This window comes from Harpia harpyja, chromosome 10 (assembly GCF_026419915.1).
Source record: "Harpia harpyja isolate bHarHar1 chromosome 10, bHarHar1 primary haplotype, whole genome shotgun sequence".
NCBI lineage: Eukaryota > Metazoa > Chordata > Aves > Accipitriformes > Accipitridae > Harpia > Harpia harpyja.
Genome location: NC_068949.1, coordinates 27,085,459 through 27,109,849, shown reverse-complemented (window position 1 = coordinate 27,109,849; position 24,391 = coordinate 27,085,459). Strand labels below are relative to the sequence as shown.

At 38.0% G+C, this 24,391-nt stretch overlaps 1 protein-coding gene across 9 annotated transcripts in view; it reads left to right on the top strand.

The window, feature by feature from the left end:
- The window catches only part of PANK1 (pantothenate kinase 1), a 43,666-nt gene extending 19,275 nt beyond the window's left edge, over positions 1–24,391 (top strand). For all 9 annotated transcript variants that reach the window (XM_052798757.1, XM_052798756.1, XM_052798759.1 and 6 more), the window contains 6 exons: positions 4,722–5,074; positions 14,066–14,319; positions 16,584–16,760; positions 17,161–17,284; positions 22,083–22,208; positions 22,853–24,391. In XM_052798757.1, coding sequence (XP_052654717.1) covers positions 4,739–5,074; positions 14,066–14,319; positions 16,584–16,760; positions 17,161–17,284; positions 22,083–22,208; positions 22,853–22,912 — 1,077 coding nt within the window. In that variant the 5' untranslated portion in view covers positions 4,722–4,738 and the 3' untranslated portion in view covers positions 22,913–24,391. The remainder of the gene's footprint in view (positions 1–4,721; positions 5,075–14,065; positions 14,320–16,583; positions 16,761–17,160; positions 17,285–22,082; positions 22,209–22,852) is intronic.

Below are 24,391 nucleotides of genomic sequence, written 5' to 3'. Positions count from 1 at the left end.
GTAAAATAGGAAGTAACTGAAAAATACGTGTAAGCTACTATCAGCTTTTCTTAATAGAAAGCAGCTTTCAGAAGCTGTGAGAATACTATCACATCTTATGAGTGACTCTTTTTTTTTTAATTTTTTTTTCTGTTATTATTTTTGGTTGTCTCTCCCCTCTTCCAGTCACAATTAAAACAGGAAGTTCTTAGATCATCAAAGCATCAAGCAATGCAAATTAAATGCAAATGAAAAATGTAAATTAAGTAATAGGATTTCGTCATATGTGTGTCCAGGAAGAAAAGCAGCTGAACCTAAAATATTTCATCTGAGATATTTATGACTAAGATATCAGAGTATTGATACTACCATGCAAATTGTTGATTAAAAAAATGAGATACTGTAGCTGTGTTCAAGGAAATACAGGTCTTGTAAGAGAGATGTATAAGCTGAAACGGTTTTGGCAAAAGAAGAAACTGCTGCAAATTGGTCATGAATAAAACTAGGGTCCAGGTAGAGGGAAGAAAATTCTAACCAGCAGGATTCAGGCACAGTGTCTTTCTAAGAGTTGAAGAGTAAAAAGATTCAGCTAACCTTATGTGGTGGAAGTTTAAACATATGAAAAGGATTACCCTTGGTTATCCCCTTTAATGGGGGGAAATGTTACTTAGTGACCTAGGAGTTCCCGTTCATCCTTGCTTCCCCTGATCTTGTCTGTGTTGTGATTGCATATTTACCCTCCACACCCGCTCTTTATATTGTATGTTAAGCATAGGATTTTTAAAAACCAAATGTGTTAAATTCTGAATGTAATATGCCTTACAGGAATAGTCTTGTGTAGGTTCATACTCTTCAAAGATTGTGCAGAAACTAGGTAAAATGTATCATGGAATATCTCGAGTGAACCTTCCCCCAGATAGCACAGCTGTTGGTGTGCATTAGATTACCTAATTATGCAATGCTGTAGATACCTTCTGTTTGCATTGTCACATGCTTTTGCAGCTAAATTTTGGAGTAGTGGAGATTTTTATCTCAAGATAATAAACCAGTAAGTAGTTGGTGCACTTTATGTTAAAGAAAATTAATTTTCTTAAGAAGATAAGTGGATTCTTTTGATTTATGCTAGGCTTTTAAGAATGCATGATTCATCTCACTGCTTTCTCTATCAGTTCTATAGGACCTAGAACTAGATTTTATAGTGGTGTTATTTTTCATGACTTACTGCAGTGTAGCAATACTGTAGAATAGTTTTATTTTCTCCACAGTAATAGATTGCATTGATCCAGTAGGTATATTGCATACTGACTCTGCCGAGAAGAGAGAAATCGGCTCATAACAGTCTTATCAGACAATTTTAGTTAAGAAGTGCATTTTTTACACTGTGAAAGCATTTCTGCAACATACACAGTGTCTTCATTTTTCATAGTAAGTCACATGGATTTGAATAACTGTTACCAGCCTAAGATGTGGTTGTGATGGATTTCACTTTCTCCTCCTTGGTTTCCTGGCTTTTAATAACTTGAGAAACCAGGCATTTATTCAGGTTATCAATGAAATGCTGGACTTCCAGTTTAAAACAAACAAATGAACGAAAAAACAAAGAACCCAAAACAAACCAACCCACCCCACCCCACCCCAATTTTCCCCCCATTTTCCCCTCAGGTCTGTGGAGACTGTATCTACACAAATACCTTTCTTCCTTCATACCCCCTGGTTGTAGCAGTGAGGACCCTAATAATTTTGGTGGCTTCTGAATGGTCTTACTCTCTGCATTCAGGGAGGCAGCAAAACCCAGGAGCACCTTGCAGTCTGCATGCATGCTCCCATTAGCACCACATTCAGTGATGCCAGGAAAGCTGAAGTATATAGATACCAGCTAAGGTGGGTTATCTAAAGATACTGAAGAGAGCTGATGGTGCTTCAGTGGTGCATTTTGTTGTGAAACATATTGAAAGTAACAAAAGATACAATGAATAAATCTTTAAAATAATCACTGGAATACAGAAGTGTTTCTACTGTCACTCCAGTTGTATGGAAGTTATATGAATTTCAGTGGGACTTGTTAGGAACTTTGAGACTTGTTTTTTTGTCCTAATTGGTCAACCAGTCAAAAGAGTTGTCATCTTTATTACAAGTGATTCCAACAGATAGCTGGTGTTAACAGCTGTGAAGAAGACTAAGCTTCTGTTCTGGGTAACTGAAATACCGGTTGCTGTGGACTGATCTTGTGCTCTTTATTTGTGCTGAAGAAAACTGCTGCTGTTCTAGGAGCAAAGTTCTTTTATTTCTACAGCTCTCTGTTTGGCTCGCAACAAAATGGAAGGAGCTTAGATTCACAGAGAGCATAAACTAAAAAAAAAAAAAAAGTCTCTTGGCATTTCTGCTTGCTTTTCAAATGTGAGCATTATGTGTACCTATCCCAAGAACTATACAGACTTGAAATAACTTCATAGTTTTCTACAATACTTATTCCTTGTTAATGATTTAGTTAAGACTCCTCAAAATGTTAAGGCAATCACTTATGAGTAACTCTCAGCTCTTAGTACTTAACACTTATATTGTTGGGCTTGTGTTTGATAGGAGAATGGAATGCTTCTTCCCTCTCTTAAAGATTAAATCTACACTATAGCTTTAAAGCAACTGTTGGTGCAGGTAGATTGCAGCAGATTTTATGCCCTTAATGTCAAATATTGGAATTTGGCTTACACTTAGCTACAGGCTGGTTCAACGATGCTGCTTTTAAAATATAACTTTGTATTTGCATAGTTAAGGTGCATCCAAGGAGGAGACTTACTGTTCCAGTGAGACAGATAATTAAAGTTCTCAGTAGCTTAAATAAAGACTTGTGTAAATCACTAATGGGATTGGCATCCTGAGCTCCACTGCATTGTACTGTTTTATAGTGTGGACCAGACCACTTTTGCTTAAATATTTACCTTGTACTTTGAAAAGTGTTTGAGATACAGGTTAGTGTATGGTAACATATTTTTCGTTTTTAAAATAAAGCCTATTGTAAAAACGCTTGTTTCAAATTCTTCCCATTTCAGGGAGCTTTCATGCATCTGCATAGGATGTATATTCCCAAACCTCAATAAGGCTTCATTTCAGTGTCTTTGTGTCTTGCAGCTTGTAGGGCATGGAAAAAGAGATTAGACTTTGCAACAGATAACAGTAGGTGCTTTTAGAAAAACTGAACTGTAAGCAACTTACTTCATGGGAGTTTATACATTATGCCTTCCTTGTCCTTAGGGAAGGGGGGGAGAAACTGATGATTCAATTATTTGGCATACAGCAATGGAGCAAAATAACTGTTTTAAACATCTGGATTGATTGGGGGGGTGTATTAACAACTGTGAAATTTAGACTTTTGAATTATTCAGCCAGACAAGAATGATGGTGAGACCCTTGTGGTAAGAAGTAAAAGACTCTAAGCTCCTTTCAGTGTGAAGTTGAGTAACTTAATACTGAGCTGTGATTACCTGAGGAAGAACAGTGTGATCAGTACCTCCTATGCTGATTAAAATCTTTGCCCAAACTTGTTTACATTTAGGTTCATTGGCAGAAGTATCAGTAATGCATATAGCATCCATGGTTTGGATTTTGTATTGACACTATGTTGGGATGCTCTAGTTGGTAGAATCACATTTCTAGCAAGTCTGCCTGATTCTCCCTAAAAGCAAGGGTGACTGTGACTGCTATTTTAGAAATGGATCTTAGATGTTAGTCACATACTCAGTACTTTTAATTTCTCTAAGAAACATTACTAGCTGCCTCCTCCTGCAGTACCTGTGTATGGATTTTGTATTCTCACTTCCTAGTTCTTCATAAAGTTACGTGGCTTACTACTTTAAATGTGTGCATGTATATGTAGCAGAGCAGGCAGACCAACCTGGTTCAGTTACTATCTTCTGTCTGCATGTTCTCCATAGTGATTTTCTCTTGCTAATAACAGAGCAAAGGCTTTGGTAGACCTAGGCCAGCTGTGGCAAATATATATATGCTGAGAAATAAATAGTGGCATTTCTTGTATAGTTGTATGATAGACTAACACATATACCAGCAAAGGGAGTCTATGCTCAAAGAAAAGGACTGTCAGTAGTAAATAGTAAATATTGAACTTAAAACAGCTCATTCTTTCTGCTAATATATGCAGGTGATGTAGTTCAAACAGAGCTGCTAGTTCTGGTGGGTTGAAGTATGGGGACTCCCAGCATAATGGGAGAGTTATGTATTGCTGCTCCTCAGGCAGATACTTGAGACTGGAAATTCCGACTCGTCTTGGAAAGGCGATTTTAGATATTACGCAGTGGGAATGTGACTTGAGAAATCTTGTTCTCCTGTGTGATTGTTTCTTCCTCCTTCCCTCCTTAGTCTATTTTAAGAATTGGTGCTGGGAGTCAGACTGGGTGAAATTCAGTAAATGTGCTCTGTCAAGAGGTGCTGACTGAAGAGTAAAAAGTTTTCCTGGGAAAAAATATTTTCATTTTATTGAAATCTGCTTCTCCAGAGAAGAGTACTTTGAGAGTTTTCTTTGTTCTTTTTCTTAACCGAGGCTTTATGAAGTCTTAACTCAGAGAGATGTTTCATACATGTGAATTGGACACGTAAGTGACAACTAGCTTTCAGGAGCAGATGCTGCTACTGTGACTGCAGTGAATTGTCATTCAGCAAATGTTTTAAATGATATGGGTAACATATATTTACAGTGACTTTTTCTTCCTCCCCTACCCCCTTGTCCTTAGCATTTCCATGGTTTGGAATGGATATCGGTGGAACATTGGTTAAACTGGTCTACTTTGAACCTAAGGACATTACTGCAGAAGAGGAACAGGAGGAGGTGGAAAACCTGAAAAGCATTAGAAAATACTTGACCTCCAATACAGCCTATGGTAAAACTGGCATTCGCGATGTCCATCTTGAACTGAAAAATTTGACTATGTGTGGACGCAAAGGAAACCTGCACTTCATCCGTTTTCCCAGCTGTGCCATGCACAGGTTCATACAGATGGGTAGTGAAAAGAACTTCTCCAGTTTGCACACTACACTCTGTGCCACAGGAGGTGGAGCTTACAAGTTTGAAGAGGACTTTAGAACGGTACGTGAACTGTTCATAAGGGTTCAGTGGGAATTACTTTGGAAAAACATCATGGGAGTCTTTCTATTAAAACTTGCAGAGAAAATAACGTTTTTTTGTCCATCCTAACTGGTTAAGACTAATAGAATCAATTCACGTTTGTTAATTGGTGGAATTGCTGAGAACGTGGAGGGGGACGGGGAGAGTATTCTACTTGCTGGGTATTCTACTGAAGTATTACTGTGCAGGATGTCTTCAGTAAATGGTTTTTTTAGAGTACGGCTGTGATGATCAGATGCCTCATAATCAGCTGAAGGTGTGTTGTGACAACCTAGAAGTCTGAGACTAGGTACTCATCTTGCAAACTGGATATCTATTAGAAAACCAGAAATTAAACCATACAGCTGGAGACTAGATTCAGGTTCCCTTCCCCTTGTATTAGTCTTCAAGCAGACTTAAGTCAAGAGTCTTGGAAGACCAAGTGTGGAGCAGGGGGAGAAACAGTGTATGGAAGCATGACAATAGCAGCTAGCTTATGATTTCAATTCTGGGAGTACATCATGTGAAGAAAGGCAGTTCATGAGGTGACTACGTCCCAGATCCCCTAGAATTTAAAAATAACCTCTGCGGGAAGCTCCAGAAGCTGATGTAGATCTGAAGTATTGGATGCTGCTGTTTGTATAAACCTCAGCAATAGTCCTAGCTCCCGAATAAGTGCACTAGAGTGCACTGCAAAAATTGATTGTGGCAACAGAGGCAGAGCACGCTGTTGTACAAACTGCATTAGAGAGAAACAGACATCTGGGAGGCAGTTGCCTGTTGTATATGTGTCTCTACTGGGCCATATCTCCATTTATTTTCTGTATAAGAATGACTAGTCTGCCTGTACCAGAGCAGTCCCACTAAAATTAGTGTGAATGATTTACTTGGCAGGCAGGTCTGACACTTCTGTCCGTAGCTTTTGACCTGATCTTGAGGGTGAGGGATGGCTGCTGGGTATGACAGGTTACATCAGTTGCTTTTCTGTCTCTGCTTCAGTCTAGGTAGCTATCATACTGGTTTACTAACTGCCATTGACTGCAGTCCTTGGCTTTGTCTGCTTCATTTTTAACTTCAAGCATCCATTCCTGCAGTACAAGAGGATTTTTTCTTTGTCAATACCCCTCACCTACCAGATGACCAAGATCCCAAGGGGGAAAGAGAATGCTGTAAGAAATCAATGTGAATTCCAGCTGTTATACTGTTGTGCAATTGTTTTCACTAAATGTTGGACGTGGAAACAGCTAGTCTAATGAAGGACTACCAAGTTTCTGAATTGCTGTAGTAGTCCACTACTAGTGCCAGATTTCTTGTCATTTAGGCTGATTCCAAGTCCCTTACGTGTTACAATCTACTGACGATTGAGTCCTCAAAAGTTTTAGTTTGTCTCGCATTGTGTAAGGATGTTGACACCACAGTAGGAGGTGAATTCTAGTGCTAGTCAATGTTGCCTCAGTTCAGGTTTTCGAGCGTCTTTCCGTGTGTCCAGGGGATGATTCAGGTCACGTTCTCTAGTGACAATGGGAGGTCACTTTGAGACTTTCTGAAGAGGCCAACTATCCCTTTGGAATGGTCCGTCTTCCCAAATTCATCTCTCCTGCATCATGTAATAGCAGCTAGAGTTGCTTACTTAATAAGGAAGTTCATGTCCCTTGCAGCTGTGGAATTGAACTGGAAGTTACCTGATCGCTATAACAGCTAGGCATTTTTCTTCATAGCTTTGGCTTTAATCTGGCATAAATATGCAATTTACAGTGAGGGGCCAGTCTCTGTCATCTCAGTTGCAATATAGTTGATGTAGCACTGGAAGCCATAGTTGAAGTTTGGGCTGTTTTGCTAGGTATTGTACAAAAATATGAGGTCACATAGCAAATTACTGTTGGACTTAGGCATGAAATCCCACATCTCTGCAGTGTTAGTTAACGTTCTGTGTGCTGCAAGACTTGTAGGTAGTTTAAGAAAAACACTTTAAAGGCTCGCTGGGGTGTTTTATACCATAGAGCAATCAGTGAAGTGCACTCACACCTAAGTGTGCATTGGACATCTTCTAACAGCTATCCAGTTCCACACCTTCCTTTATAGCAAGTATTTCTTGGCTCAAACTGTAATAATATCCATAGAGTATTACAGAAGCAAAATACTATCCATTACATGAAGATTTGCTTGTTTAATCTCTCTCAAAGGGCTGAGTGTCCTATGTACTGGCACTTAAATTGTCACACTTCATTAGCCACTGTAACAGCAGCTGGCTATCTCAGTGTGTTCTGCTGACTGTAAATTGACATTGGACAACAGCTTCAGGATTGCTTTCTCAAAGCATTGAAATGTCTGTTTCAAATATTTGATCACTCTAATGCACTTGTAGAAGTAGAGAACATGTGCCAAGTCTAATATCCTGCTGTTGCAGGATTCAATATTGTGTAATGCCTTATATGGAGGAGGCTTTAAATGTTCCTGTTTCTGTAACTTAGCAGCAATGTGGAAAACCTCAAGTAGGTTTGTGAATGTTGTTAATTTCATCAAAAAATCTGGCTAAATTCTAGGAAAATTATGAAACTGATATAGGTAACATGCTTTTGTTCGGCCCTTTATTTCCCTGTGTACATGCTTTTAAGTTATTTGTCTTTCATGGCATTTCTAAATGCTTACGGGACTTTCAGGATTGCATAGATTTAGGACAAAAGATCCAACATACTGCAACACAGCATTCAAATGCCAGAGAAGGAATCCTAAGATTACAGCAGCTTTTTCTCCTTAAAATAGACAAGCAAAAACCCTGTTGTTACTTGCCTGTTCCAGTGTCTTACTTCTGATCCCTAAATGAGTTAAATAGCTTTGATCTAGACATGTCTGCTTTTTAAAATAAAATTGAGGCATCCTCTGTTTGTCTTAAGCCTGTATTCTGTGCCATAGAAAGGAACTAAATCTGCAAAGCTAGCTAGGTTTAGCTATCTGACCTCCCGCTCATGATCCACAGTGTTGGATAGGAGAACACCTGGAGAAGTCTCCACGGACTGCTTGGTGACTGCCAGCAATAATGATCAGCCTGGCAAATCATTTGATTCATTCTTAAGATCTGAATGCTTCCTCTAGAAGTAGGAAAACTGACTCTATTCATTAAACTAGACCACGGAAATAATTTTAGCAACCATATGGTTATACTTAATGTTTGTTGAAGGGCATCAGTAAGTAATTCACTAAAAGGACTGTTTCCAGGTTAGGGTGTTTCTTCTTGGTTTTGTTTTTTGTTTGGGTTTCCCTCCTCCCCACACCTTTCTGAATGACTGGTCTTTATGGCTGGCTGGCTTTATTTTCAGGTAACAGTGGCGTTAAGGCATGGATGAAACTGTCACCTAATTCTGTTAATCCTCCCTCCTTTCCCCAACTATGTACTGTCACCTCACATATTCTGTAAATATTCAAGTAATGTCACTTCTGTAAAAGTAAGGAGTATGTACCTGTGTGTACCAGTAATGTAAATCTCTTCATACTCTGCAACTCCTCTGTGATAGTACATGCACATTACTTGCACAGAATTATGCTGTTAATGTAACAAGGAATAAATTCTTAGGCTGTCACTCAGTTTTGTAAAGCAACTCAAATGTAAAGGATACATGGAGGATGAGGGAAGAAAGGACTATTCATACTTTTGTCTAAAACCTGCTCTATTGCAAAATTCTTGTTGATTGCAGTGGCTCAAAAGTGGGATTTTTGTATTCCTTTTCTGAACAGACACGTACAGAACCTGATTTATCTTGATAGAAATTTTACTGCTGGCTGCAGTGGAAGCAGGGCCTGGGCCAAAACCCAATCACTTAATAAAGAACATTTGGGGCAGGAAAGGAAGGAAATCTGTTACCAACACAAACTTAAACTCAGGCCTTGACCTTCCCCATAACGTGTTAGAAAAAAGCTTTAAGAGTAAGCTTGCTGTTGGAGAGTGATTTCCTTGTGCCAGATATTAGCTGATTCTAATGCTTGACTTTGTGGTATGAACTGAATGCCTGTGGATGACTTGTAGACTGTATTTATCTTAAAACAAATAAACTCACTGTCCTGTGTTGTAGGATGAGTAAGCTGTGTAACTCTGGCTTAGTGTAAGACACTAAAAAATCTTGTTGCACCTCACTTGCTTGAGGAGGCTGGACACTGCTGCTCAGGCCATAGGTGCTGGGCTGGAGTTGGAAGTGGCATCCAGAGAATGGATGAAGTAACCATGGTACCTTCTGTTACCACCACTGCAAGAAGCTAGGAGATTCTTCAGAGGGAATGAGGAGAAGCCATGTGCATCTCTCCCCTGTCAAGAGAAGGAAGAGATCCTTACAGCTAGCTGGGCAAGAGGGCTGATCCTCTGCAGAGGATCCCAGACAAGTGCTTTTTTTTGCCCAAAGCTGGTGCAGAGTATGTCTTCTCTTCTGGCTCAGCAAATGTTGGGCTTACCCTTTATTTGCATTAGACTTTGTCTTATTTGAATGCGAGTAGATATTTCTCAGCCTTAGGGTGTGGAACGAGCTGGCGGCAGTACCCCATCTGAGCTCAAAAAGAAACAGGGTTGGGGGTTGAGGTGAAGACAATCAAAATATAAAGGAAGCAAAGTACATCTTTATGAAAGTGGAGGCGAGGTAATGGGAGGGAGATGGAAGTAAAAGCTAGACCATAAGCTATTAGAAGAAATAAAAACTGGAGCAATGCCCAGAAGGCATATGAAAGCCAGAGTGATATAGTAAATGAGGCTGCTGTAATTGGTAATTAAAAATGTGCAAGGCATTGTGTTCCTAACGGCTTCTTACAGAAAAAAAATTCGTATTTCTGATTGAAAGTCCAAGAGACAGATGAACTCGTAACTGCATCTAGTTTTGGACATTCCTGTGCTCGCCAGAACTTGGTAACAGTGTGAAAATTCAAATTGGGTGAAAACTTTCATGAGCTGGAGCTTCATTGGAAAGATGTCTGCACACCAGTGTTGATCCATTAGGCTTCAACCCTGCAGCATATATGTCACAGCTGCCCTCAGCTCACTTCTAGAGGACTGGGCTGTTTCATGTTTTCCTTGCTGAGGTGGAAATATTTACTGTCCCGTAAAGAAACAAATGTTGACTGAAGTCTTTGACTTCTGTGCTTCTGTATTTCAAAGCAGCAAGTTGGTACCACTTTTTTTTCCTTTTATACTGTCTGGTACGTGAATACGGCTAAAAATTGTTTGACATTATGCATATTATTTAAAAACAAAACAAACATAAACTCAAACAGTACCATTTTCCAGCACTTCCTCCAACTGTACAGTAAGAGGTGGCATTTCATTCTCTTTAGAATAGCATCTGTATGCAGTAACAACAGACCTTTTGTGTATCCTTGAAATCAGCTGCATTTCAGGAGTTTGTTGCTAAGATGTGAACAGTCATGGGGAAGTGTTCACTACTTCCTTGCTGTGTTGCACCTGCTTGTAAACATGGTTAAAGTCCTGAGTCCCTTCTTTTGATGGTCCTGAAGAATTGCTTGAAGTCCAAAGTGTTTTGTTTCCTTGCCTCCTCTGGTCTTTAAAAAACAGTCTGAAATAAAGAGGAATTTCTACAGTCTGGCTATAATGCAGAAAAATTGTTCTTTTAAAACATGTACATATGGTTTCCTTGTAACCATCATAAATTTTCCCTCCAGGGTCCTGTATGCTACTTTGTTCTGCAGTTCTTCCTCTCATAGCACAACTTTCTGACATAAAACTTTTCTAGAGAGGCACTGTGCTGAATATAGTTACAGGAGAGCAGAGCGGGATAAGTTGACCATTATGCTGTCTGCCCTCACATTAGGGATTGTAAAGGGCTGGAAAATATCTGCAAATGCATTTTGTAAAAAGTTGTAGGAAAAATGTCCAATTAAAATGTGCTTCTACACACAGCTCCTGTTTTTGTTTTGCATTTTTGCACATAAACTTCAGTTCCTGCAAGGAGAAAGTGGTTTGAACAGCTGAAAGATGAGGACAAGTGGAGTGTGGTAGGTCAGGTGATGGCACCAGAAAAAAAAAAAACGTTTGCCTACTCATACATTAGTTATGATGTTTACAGACACATCTATTTTGTGATGCAGTTTTGCTACTTGAGTGTATGTGAGCAAAGAAATGAATAGAAAAAAGGCAGATTTCTATATGCAGGGAAAGGGACTGGGAATTGTGACCCTGGCTCTATCATGGTTTCTTGAACGGGACTGGATTACTACATTTCTTGCAACTGTCCCTAATTTGAGTTTAGAAACAAGAACAGTAGTGGCTCACAGGGCTGTTTGGAGCCTCGGAGGTCTGGTGGCTGCAGAGCTTGCGGTTCTCTGAATGAAGGCGGATTGATGTGGAATACTGATGCCAGTCTTGCTCCTTCCAAAAATGAAAATCAGACTGCTGCAACAACACAGGAAAATAGTTTTTCAGTCTGCTATGAATATCAGACATGAAAGAAAGCAGTAATAGGGCTTTTCTGCTTACAGTATATCAGCTGTTAAATATAGCACAGAGCTATAAAAAGCAGACAAATTCTAGTATGTCTTTTATATGTGGAGGGCTGGACCTAATAAAATTTGTATGCTTAGTGCTTGAAAAAGAAGCTTTGATTAGTTTCTTTTGTTCTGTCCTTACAAAATTGGTGGGCTGACTGGTGAGTTTGTAGAAACAAGGATTTTGTTTGTGTGTTTGCACTGATGCCAGAAGTGTTATACTCTTAGATTTGTATTGCTTGCTTCTGTCTTGCAAGGTCTCTCGCTGATGCTTACCTATTTATAAAAGTGTAACATGGATAAGACAAAAGCAGCTTGTGGCTGGGTGCTTGGCTTATGGGAGAACAGAGGTTTTGACAGTAGGGGCCATAAATCTACTAATGACTTATCGCTGTATAGCAGGCTTTTGGTTCATAGCATGTTTGTGCATACTGTATCTGTATTAGATTGTGTTTGGTCATGCTGCATCTAGCTTATACAGTACAATGAGGAAACTGAGACTGTACAGCACATAACCTAGAGAAAGATAATGGTTAGTATAGAATCTTTCCTTATTTTGACTAGCTGTGTGCAACAGTAGTTGGGTTTTAACAAAAAAAAAAAAAAATCCTCTAACAAGTGATGACTTAGTGGGCTCCATACAATGTCTATTATGAGAAAGAGTGCGTGAAGCATTTATTATGTTAATGCCTTGTATTGTATATCTCTTGATTGGAGCTTTTCCTCTAATAGCAAGAAATTGCTGAAATCCAAGATATTTGCAAAGTAGCCTTAAGATTTTTGTAATGTTTCTTTAAAAACCTTTTCTCCTGATTTGTGTTTATTCTTTCTATTTGCTGGCTAAATGGTTCAAGTCTTTTATGATGCATTTCTGTAACTGTAATTTGTATATCCATGTGGTAGCCAAGAAAAAAATATGAAGGGATTGCAAAAGTTACAGGAAAAAATACTGAAATAAGAAGAAATTATCTCCACCTGTCTCTGTTGTCCTATGAATAACTGGAACTATATTGAGGTCTTTGAGACTGCTGGTTTGGGGTTTTTTTGGTCTAATTTCTTTTCTGTGGTTCCAGGATTTGATGAGTAGCAAGTATAACAAAAGGGCAGACCCAAAGAGTAGAATGGCTTTCAGTTAAGGCAAGTTAGAGCTATGTACAAGTACAGAAAAAACTTAAGGGGAGAGATTTAAATAGCTCAAAAGAATGTAACCTATTGACCATGCCTGTTCCACAGAAATATCTCTCCTCTTTATAGTGACTTAATATAGCTTCCAGAATTAAAAATAGGAGGTAGGTAGCCTCATAAATCTTCTCCATTAGCTGTTATAAAAACATCCTGCAATACACAAATGTTTGAGAACCAGCCCTGTGCTGTATAACTTCCTTTTGTTCCTAATACCCTATTGTTTTTTCTGCTAGAAAGTGGAGTTAAGTAAGACCTACTTTGCAGGTGTGAGGATGCAAATGACCTCAGGGTTTGGACAGACAAGTTTACTGTTTTTTCTCCCTCTTTTCTCCCTGACACAAGTCTAAGCTCAATGTCATCTGGAAAGGAGACTTTCTACAGATTGTCACTGTATCCTATTTTGAGAAAGGGATGTGATTTCTAGTTTTAGTAAACAGAATGCTATGGCAAGTAGACATGTCTGTTTAAGTACAGTCATGGGTGAACTGTGAGATCTCGGAGGGAACGTCCTTTCTAAGCTCTTATAATTGTTTTTCTGCCTTCTGTTACAGTTATATTTTTATGAACATTTTGCTGGGGGCATGGGCCTGACAATACTTTTGTTTAGGTTTTTTATATTGTTTTTTACCAAACATTGGGTATACCCTGTTTTTCATGAGGCATTTTAAAGTGCTTATGGTAATTTAAAGAAATAGTGCTCTCATATTACTGTTGACTTATATTACAAAAAAATGCAAATCTTTTAAGCATAATCCACTGCATAGTTAATACATATTAACATAAGCATGTGCACTTTGTAAGGCTTTAACTGTCTTGTTCTTTAACTGAAGTTTCTTGATCTTAACGCTTCTGTTGAATATTTCATTAAAGTGCTGGGAAATGTAGTTGGATGATGAGTTAAAGCACTTTGCATCCTGAGGAATGCTGCTGTACAGGCATGTGTCAGATACTGTCCAAAAGCTGCAGAATGCAGCTCCTCTTGGGATGGGGATGAGAGGAAAGACATTTACTGCTTCAGAATACTGAGGGGGGGGAAAATGTTTCCTGCTTGCAGAGCAGGGAATATCTCAAAGGCAGAGGAACTAAACAACCCTACTGCGCAGCACATCACTGTTTTGGGAGGTACCTGTTGTCAGGCAGATAGCAAACTTTTTATTTCGGACTTCAGGCTTAGACAGGTCTTTGTACTGTTTAAATAGCATAATGTGTTACTAGTAAAGTGATCAAAGTGCTTCAGCGGAGCCTTTTGTCCTTCTCAGTGTTATATTATACTAGGAAATGTTTGTTTATTAATTTCTTGTTGTTTTCCAGATTGCTGATCTACAGCTCCATAAACTGGATGAATTGGACTGTTTGATTCAGGGCCTCCTTTATGTTGATTCTGTTGGTTTCAATGGCCAACCAGAGTGCTATTATTTTGAAAATCCTACAGATCCTGAACAGTGCCAGAAAAAGCCTTATTGCCTTGATAATCCATATCCTATGCTGCTGGTTAACATAGGCTCAGGGGTCAGCATCCTAGCTGTGTATTCTAAGGACAACTATAAGAGAGTCACAGGATCCAGGTAAAATTAATTCTATGTTCTTTTAATTCTATTTTCTTTTCTCCTTAATAATTGAACAGATAGAACCAGACAGTGTGACTAGTAGGTGCAGTCCCAAATTGTGCTTGTCTTCGGATTTCTTTTAAAAGCCCACCAGTAGCAAGGCTGGAAATATCCTAGGATTCCTTCAGAGACGGTATCTACATCAGGGAAATCATTGATCCATTCAACTTTAGAGTTGCCTTAGTCTTTTCTTGGTGTTCTTACTTACTTCCTGTCTCTTGCTGTGAATTACCAAAACAAAGCTGTTCAGTAAATGAATCTTCTCTCCCCTGCTTTGATCCCCCAGAACAGTCAGAGCAGTGAAATAAAAATGCTTGGGCTAAACAAAAAGCTCTTGCTTAGTAGTTAGGATGTGTCCAGGATATAGGAAAACTTTGTAGAATTACTTACTACGACTGGATTTTGGCAGAGGAATCTCACTGGATATCTTGTTTCCTTACTGATTGCGCTAGTCTTTGGACCATGCTGGTAAATTAAGGAATGCCAGCGTGTAAAGACTAGAATCTGATTGTCTGTATTCTTACTTTGTCCTCAGTGTGATTTCAGCCTGGGTCAGCCAGTGCTCTCTGAAATGATTTGTAGGGTATAGCTGGGTTGAAATGGTCTCTGGCCCATGTTCAGTAAGAGATTTAGATGCAACTGCTCTGTTTAGGAATTCAGGAGTTCAGTAGTGTAGATGCAGAATTTTGTTCTCAAGACCAAAAAACAGCCTAAGGCACATTTAAGTTTACTCTATAGATGTGGCAACAGTGCTTATTTATAGGAAACCACTTTAGTGACAAATGTGTCCATCCAGACTAGTAGTAAAAGTACTAATAAATCTGTACCACTTTTTCCTCTTACATGCAAACTAAATTGGGATCCTTCATTTTTAGTAATACTGTAACCTTAAACCCAAACAGAAACCTAAAAAAATCTGCTTCCAAAACAACAACCAAAGAAGCTTTTTGGTTTTGCTATAGTCCCTTCCAAAGCTGCATTCTGTTCTTCAGCGCATGGTACATATTAATAAAGTTTCTCCTGTATACTGCACATGACTGCATATGTGTCTTCTGTTGCCTTGTCTAGGGCCTATCTTTGCCACAAGGGTAGCCATGAGCCATTTGTCTGTATACAATACAGATGAACACAAGTTGAATGGAAGAGGTATTGGTTTTCTTGTAATTCTGGTTGTTTTTCAAGCATAGCTCTTGATATCTGTAGATGTGCTTCTGATCCTCTCCACTACAAAAGGAAAAACATGACTGCAGTGGGTTGCTGACTTGTAGATGATGAAATCAATACTGTCTCGTGGCTGGTGTGCAGGGAGGGCTTGCTACTGTTCAGATAGTGAGTATATTGTAGTGCTACTAGATGTGTTCTGAAAAACTTGCCTAATAATCCGAAAGCACTGACTGAATGGTGTTCCTGTGTGACCTCCTGTGCTTCTTTGTGACGTGCAAGTGTGGTGTCTCACCGATCCTCTTGTTTACAGTGCCTCCAGTCAGTGTGAGTGCAATCAGTGCAAATAAGCTAACTTTCTCAAGGGTTAAGAAAGAATGAGGAAGGATGTAGAGGTTAGTAAGTTGAAGTTCATGTCTGTTAAGACTGAAGAGTCCAAAGTAAATTTTAATGAGATGAGTTAGCAACCTGTTATGCACAATCAAATACTCCCTGCTAAATTTATGTAGTCAGTAAATATTGTACTTGAACCTGTGCAAGATATTAAAATGACTGCTCCTTGCTCAGAGTTCTTTGGAGGGCTGAGACATTCGGGGCTTTCTTTGAACGGGAACCAACCAGACTGCTTCCTGCCACTGGCTAGGGGGGCAGGATCTGTCTTGGATGCCTGCCCCTGCAGGGATTTTTAGCTTTGATCGCTGTTTATTCTTTCATCGCTGACTTAAGTGATCTGTTGGCTAATTATTCTTGCACAAGAAAAATTTGCTAGAGTGCTACAAATAGCAAACTGACATCTGCAGTGTTGGATTGGACCTTATTCTCAGCTAACCCTTTATTTAGTATCGTTACTCCTATTTAAATGTTAAGGACTTAAGAGTAGTTCAGTTAAAATCACACTGGATGACATTTGTGTTAAATAGAAACTCAATTTAGGGTGTCTTCACAAGGGAGCAGTTGCAAGATGCAGTTGGTAGCTGTGTAGGCCATGTTGAAAACACAGGTCAAGAGCTGTGGTAAAAGCTGGTTCAAGGTGCTGGTCTGAAGGAACTGTGCTTTTCTAGTCTTGGAGGAGGAACATTCCTGGGCCTCTGCTGTCTACTGACTGGCTGCGAGACGTTTGAAGAAGCACTAGAAATGGCTGCGAAAGGAGACAGCACTAATGTGGATAAGCTGGTGAAAGATATTTACGGAGGAGACTATGAGCGGTTTGGCCTTCAAGGGTCTGCTGTAGCCTCAAGGTACATGTTAATTGAGCTGGTTTTAAGGAGTTCTTTGGGAAACTTACTGTGCATGCTGAACTGAGTGCGTAATCCCTGGACTATGCACTATGTACATGTGGAATTGTCACTCTGAATGTATCATGTGGTTTGTCCTTAGATCTCTCACTTGTTCTTTTTTTTTTTAAACAGGTATAAGCAATGCTTGATGTAGTTTGCTTCCATTTAAATTACAATTATTTTAGAAGAAGTGTCTTTCCTTATTGTTCTGCCTTTCTAATGAGATCCCTTTTCACATTTCAAATCTGTCTCAAATAAATGGATATCAAATCCAAGCAAAGCTTATTAAATGGTATAATTTCTAAGGGCTTTTAGCACTCCTAAATAACTCATATTAAAAGGAATAATCTTCCTCACACAGCTTTGGTCATATGATGAGTAAAGAAAAGAGAGATTCCATCAGTAAAGAGGACTTGGCCAGAGCTACTTTGGTCACCATCACCAACAACATAGGTTCTATTGCTCGCATGTGTGCATTGAACGAGGTAAGATAGCATATTTACTATGAGCTTAAAACCTTTAGAAACAACATAGTAAGATTATCAGAATACAAAAGTGTAAATTGCTGGTATAGTAGGTGTGTAACTGACCCTGGTAAATATGCATATATTTAATGTGGTGTCCTAACTCTTGTGATTTGTGTTATGTGTGCTTTGATGCAAAGTATAAGGTACTTTGAGCTTCAAAGGTAGGTAAGAGGGGAGAAGAGCTGACTGTAAAGATCTCCTTGAACTATTGATGCCTAGAGCTGTTTAGTTGCTCTCAAGCTGTAATACATAGATATTAACACCTTTGTAATCCAAATTAATACTCTCAATTACCTTGTGGTTATTAACAGATCTTACTATACCGTGACAGATTATTTTTTTTAATAGTATTTTGTTTGGCTTGTTTCCATAGCGTGATGGGTTTGAGTTGCATATTGGGTTAAATGCTTTGATAGATATAAGATCCCTTGTATTGGATCAGAAAGAAGAAAAATATAGTACCTTATCCTGCTTCAAACCTATCAAATGCTTGTTACATTGTTTTCTTTAGGCATGATAACTATGGACGGATTGTTCCATTCAAACACCTTTCCAGGTTCCAGCAGTTTAAAAATAAATAAGTAAATAAATAAAAAACCCAAACATTTAGGCACTTGTTTTGAGCTGCAAATTGCATCCTTTACTATTAAGTGGTAACTAATCTTTTATCTGCTCTCAATGAATTTAATCTTTTTTTATAATACATAGATGTTTTTAGCTCCACAGTGTTCTGTGGTTAGAAGGAAGTGCTGCTTTTTTATTTTTTTAATCAATAACACACCCACACAGCCCACAAAAATCCCAACAAAAAAACCCCAAACCCAAAAAACTCACCAAATTGCCATCTGATTACTTTATTGGATCCTATCTAGCTTTTTGCTTTATGAGAAATAGCAAATAATTCATCACTAGTGCTTTTGGTGGGTTTTGGTTTGGGTTTTAAAAAACCTTTATGACATCTCCCTCTTGGTCTTTCCAAGACAGAATGTCCTAATACTTAATCTCCTCTCCTACGGAAGACACTCTGTGTCTCTTTTCCACTGTTTCATTTTGTCTTATCTCTTTATGATTCTAATTTTGAGATTGAATGGTCAGATCTTCATGCAGCATTCAGAGTGTGGTTGCACAATGAATTTATGTGGTGGCATATTGATAAATTTTGTGTTCTGAGTTCCTTTACTAATAGTTCCTAATATTTTATTTTTATGAGCATGGAGCTCATATTTTTAAGAAACCATGCACAGTCTCTCCACAGTCTTTCATGAGTGGTGGTGGCTAATTTGGGGCCTATCATTGTGTCTGAATACTGAAGTCTGTCTGTCTCTTCCCCCTTCCATTTGTGTCATTTCACTTTTTTTAATTTAAACTTCATCTGCCATTTTATTTGTCAGTCCCTGGGTGTAAGTCTCTTCACGATTGTTATGCTGTTCATTTTTTATTCTGACTCTCCTGAATAACTTTGTATGCCAATAAATGTTATGTTTGTTGCTAATATCCCCTCTAGAGCACTTTGAAAATATGTTGAACAGCACAAGTCTTAGTGTATGCCCCTATCAAATGCCACAGATAACCTCCCTTCATCGTGAAAAGTGGCTACAGACATTATTTTTTGGGGCAATTTGACTCTCTCAGTCAGGATGATTCTCTTTCAGTGTTCTCTCTGCTTTCAGCTTCTTTACAGTGTTGCCTTGTGGCATGGAGTTCAAGCAGCATTGTACAGGGCTATCAAAGCATGGAGAGTTGCAGCAGGGAACCACATGCGATGCATTCAGAGGAGGAAATAGGCTACTAATGAAACTAATGCTTCTGAGTTGTTGTGAAAAAGTTCCTAACATCTTTATTTTGTGGGCAAGCTTACTTTAAAAACTGGACATGATCCCAGAATTTTGTGGAGGAATGTGGATTGATGTGTAAAGTATTCTTCATTTCACAGACAATGTCAAAGTAGAATTTCTCCAACACTTGAACTAAATTATTTTGTAGCTTTTTAGAGAATGAAAACTTCATTTAGTAGCTTTACATACTGTTAAAAAAAAAATTCAAACATGATATATCATTGCAAGTAAACTCATCTCCAGATAGCTTGCTCTCAGGGGAAAAAAAGTAATGCTGTCGTTCTGCTAAATAATCTAGACACCTAAATTGCCTTTGGGAGATACGGCTCTGACTCACCAAGTTTGATGAATGAAATGCCTAAATAAGAGCTTAAAAAACAGTTGAATATGATATATTCTTTTGTGGAGTTTGTGTGTATTAGGTTAGGGTTATGGTGAAGCTCACTTTTAGGTTCTTTGACAAAATCAATTTATGCCCTGAAGCATGAATTCTGATAAGTGGTTTTTTTTTTTTTTCAATGATTGCAGCTTTAATATTGTGTTGAAAATGACTTGCATATGTGCAGGAAAAAATGAGGCTGGGGAATAAATGAAATATTCTGTCTGCAGAACTTCAAAGCAAAGTTTGCTTGCACAAAGTTGGCAGTGGGGTAGAAAAATTCCATAGTCTGGAACCATTTGGCTACACATCATTTGAAACAGTCTGTCCTAGGCACAGCAGAACTGCATAAAGGAAACCAGTCTCGGTGGTTTATACTTTTCTTACTAGCAGAACATGTAAGTTGCATCTGAATGAGGCTTCTTGCAAAAATATGTGCAGGCTTTTTTATTGCATCTTTGATATTGATTCCCCTATTCAATTATATTGGCAAATATGTGTATATACTATATTGAAGCTATACTATAGCTTTCTACTGCAGGATAGTTGAACAATTTAGCAAGACCCCACAGAGTGAAAGAGTGCATGTCTTTTCCAGGGTGTTGTAATTTGGTTAGCTTAAGTAAGCATTTCATCACCATTCCTTCATTGGTTTAAGACCTCTGTCTTTCAGCTTTGAATATTTCAGCAGTGAACAATTTAAAAGTAAATTAACAAGACTCTCTTAAGAGATAAAAGTAGTATTTCTTCATTTTCTGACTCCTGAAAAAAGCTAAAGCTGTTTTTAGTTCAGTTCAAAAAATCTAGGAAACTTTTCCTCTTTAACATAGTTTTTAACCTTGTCAAGTCAAGGAATGTTGGAAAATAAAATTGATATGAAATTTGCATGTTGATATACACTCTGCTATTCTAGTAGATATGACTCGTATTTTTAGATTTAAAATTTTCAGTAATTTTCATACTTGGTGTTAGGTACTGCTTGCTTGAATTCCTGGTAACAGTAGCTTCGTGTGTATATTCAGAAAAAAATAATGTCATGAAGATGAAATTCAAATGTAGATTCTAATCAATTTGATGGTATTGCACTACAGGAAATTAATTAGTTACATGTTTGTCCATCCTCTGTCAGAAATTACTTCAGAGACAGAACTGTCTTGTCAGAGGATGCAAAGTGCTCTTGCCCATGTTTAATAGCAGCCTTTTGAAATTTGAGAAGTTCTTATTTTCAGCCACATAAGTTCCTAGGAATGAGTATGAATGCATGCTGATGTGACTGCAGAGTGTAAGGTTATAGATGACTATGAACCTGAATTGTTTAAATAAAATTTGTCTTGATGTGTTTGGTTTGAGGACAGTCAGACATGTAACTCAGTCATCAGAGACTGGATAAATGAATTATTGCGTCTGCGTATCAGCACTCTCCAGTACTGAGTATTCAAGTGAGGATTTTCTTTGTGGTATGTCATATGCATGGTACTGGATATGACAAAACTGCGGTCTGTAGCAAAGTAATTGCTGCAGAACCAAGTGTTGGGCTTTATAGAGCTGTATGAATCTAGTAGAGTTAACACTTGGTAATTCTAGCCTCTATGCAGATTTTTGCTGGTACTTTTCAGCAGAGGACTCTTGAAGATACATTTCTAGGGCTCCTTCAAGACTCCTGTAAAAGCTTATGTCTCCAGGATCTGGCCTCCTACTGAATCTTCTAGACCAATTCTAGTGTATGGTGAACATCATATGGTACACCAGTTCAAAATGCAGGTGCATTTTTGTGCATAATGGGCAAAACTGGGCTTGGTAAGATAGTTATGGGCATTGTTTAAGCACCAGAACTGTTGCTTACATGCACTGATGTGCACACAAGTAAGGATAGTGTGTGGCTTTCTCACTGACAGCATAGTGCTGATTGTTCAAAAATCTTAAGCTTCTGTGTGAACACTGAGTTCAAGTGAGCTTTGAAACAAAGGAATGCAGTACATGTTAAGTATCATCTTGGCCGTGTTTCACTTGCTGCTTGAAAATGGAACCACAGTCCAGATAATAGATAATGAAAGATGCTTCTTCCCATCTCTAACATAATCCTTCTCAGATACCCTTCAGAGGTTCTCCATCTGGATTGAATAATCATAGTGATCTCTGTGAAGTTGCTTCATTTAACAAGCAGGGGGGAAAAGATGTCTTCAGTGCTGCCATGTCATATACAATTAAAAAAAAAACAAACCCCAAAAACCAACAAAACACACATAATCCTGTTCATGTTGGGAAGGTCCTGGGCTTTTAAGCAAATAGTCACCATCTGTGACATCAGCCTCTCACTTTCTTTGGAATAAAACTTCTTTTGTTTTTTGTTTTTTTTTTTCCTTGCAACATCTCTACTTAGCAGTCAGTAACTGCAATTATTTTCTTTACTCTTGAGTCTGGAGAATTTAATTGTAACCCAAAATTCCCATTTAACTTCATAGTGGAGGCGGAAGTACATGTTGAATGGGGCAAATAATGTAGCTGAATATAATTTTTGCTGGTCTGCTTTTTGATTTTACAGAACATCGACAAGGTGGTATTTGTTGGCAACTTTCTCAGAATTAATATGATTTCTATGAAGGTGCTAGCATATGCTATGGATTATTGGTCCAAGGGACAGCTGAAAGCTCTGTTTTTGGAACATGAGGTAAGGAAATACATGTTGAACTTACTTTTATTTGTAAGTACCAAAATCTTGTGGTTCTTGACTTGGTGAAGCTAAAAGGGAGAATTTCAATGCCATTGCTTTGAAGTGAATGCACAAATGAAGTTCTGCATAAACATGATTTAATTACAAATTCATTTGAGAATACCCGTTGTTAACTCCCTGGCTTGATCACTAATCTTGGGGTATTTGTTGCTAAACGTTGCACATCTCTTGTTTTTGTTTTCTGACCCTAGTACCAACAATGTTCATTTGCGTGGTCTGGTATATAAACCTCAACTAGAATTAATTTTTGTAAGCATAATTTTGAGGTGACTGTCAGATGGATGTGTTCATAATGGAAACTGTCCTGCCTCAATACAGCATCATTATAGTGGTTCTGTAATTTCTTCTTTTTTGACAATTTTGAGAACTGTGTAAGATTTCTCCTGGTATAAGGCCCTTTCTTGGACCTAAACAAGATCATATTAAATCATAATTCAGATACAGCAAATACTTGGCACAGCAGGGCTGATCTTATAAGAAAGGCCTTTTAATTGCCTTAACAGAACTAAAGACTTTACATGTTCATGCTTGTCTTATTTTGGAATTTGATTGGGGTTTTTTTGCTTTTGACTTGTTTAAAGGGTTATTTTGGAGCTGTTGGGGCTCTTTTAGAATTGCTTAAAATGACAGATGATCAGTGATGAAGCTGTCTGAAGAGATTTCTACTGCAGATGCTGCTGGATAAGAGTGAGAGCCACTACAAGGATGGAAATGAAGCCATTATGGTAGTTCTACCTGCTGGATTTGTAAATAATTTAAAATCCTTTTAGCTGATCTTTAACTTCTGGGTTTTGAGCTTATACTTCAGAATTCATACTGGGAATAACAAAAGATTTTTTTTTTTCTGTACACTGTATTTTTTAGGGGAAAAATGTGCAAAGTGGCCAAACATACAGATTTTATGGATTTATTTTAAAAAGTGGATACTGTTTAATGTAGGACCTGTGATATGAGGCATCTGCTTTTCTTCTGGGGTTTACTGATTAGTGTGGTAATTTTAACTTCATTTAGTAATCACTCTAGGAGATTTTTTTATCTTATTTTCATGACGTTTCATGATTTGTTCTTGGTTTCAAATGAAACTACAAAGCTGATGCATTTTACTGTGAAAACTAGTCATTGATTTTTTGCCTTTCCTTTCCTCATTAAATGAGACACTTTATTTAACATCCCCCCCCCCCCCCCCCCCAAAAACTGACTTTACAAGCTTTCTGTGACTACACGGGTTTCTTGGCAAGGCTGCGAGAAAACTTGGCGAGGGCAGGGTGTTTAAGATTGTAATTTTTCAGTGGTCATGACTTGCAACAGGAACAGACTGCTAACTGGTTTTGCAGGACTAATTCTCCTCTATATTAAAAATTTTAAACAAGATGTGAACTAAAATTTTAATTACTGGTTTGACACTAAAATTAAATCCTGTTTCTGTTGAAAATATCTGATCTATATGAAGAGTTCTGTAGTACAGATGTTATTTATGTGGTACATACTTGGCATTAGATGACAAAGGGAGGAGATTTGTTTTCATTTATTTGAAGACTTTTCTGTAGTCTGCAATTTTTAACTTAATCTTAATCGAAAACAACGGATAACTGCATTATTTCAAAGCCCAGTTTCTAAAATCAAAAAAATATCAACTAATGTATTTTCTGGTTTTAAGCTAATGTTAACTTTCCCTCCCGGACACTAAGGTTTGAGTGTTTATTCAAATACAGTATTTTCTACCTTTTTTTGATTTGTGGACCTTTCCAGATTCTTTTTTTTTCCTCGGTTGAATTGAGACCCCTTTGAAATGTATGTACTTAGATTGCTGCATAGCATGTATAAACTTGCTTTTCCTAGACACCATGAGGGCTCACAAATCAGAGGCTGAAAACCAGTCCATAAATTTTGTCTTGCAAAACTGTATGTGATGTCACATAATGTAAAGGGCTTATCAGGGGGACAGTATAAAATTCAGACACATGTATTATCCAATATATTTTTGGAAGGGGGTTTATTTCACTTTTTTATTAGTCATTAATTTCCATATCTCCCAAATGTTGAAATAAATTCATATTAACTGAAATGTTAACTTGTCTGATGGAAATAAAGACCACTACTGTTTTGACGGTTTTAATGTA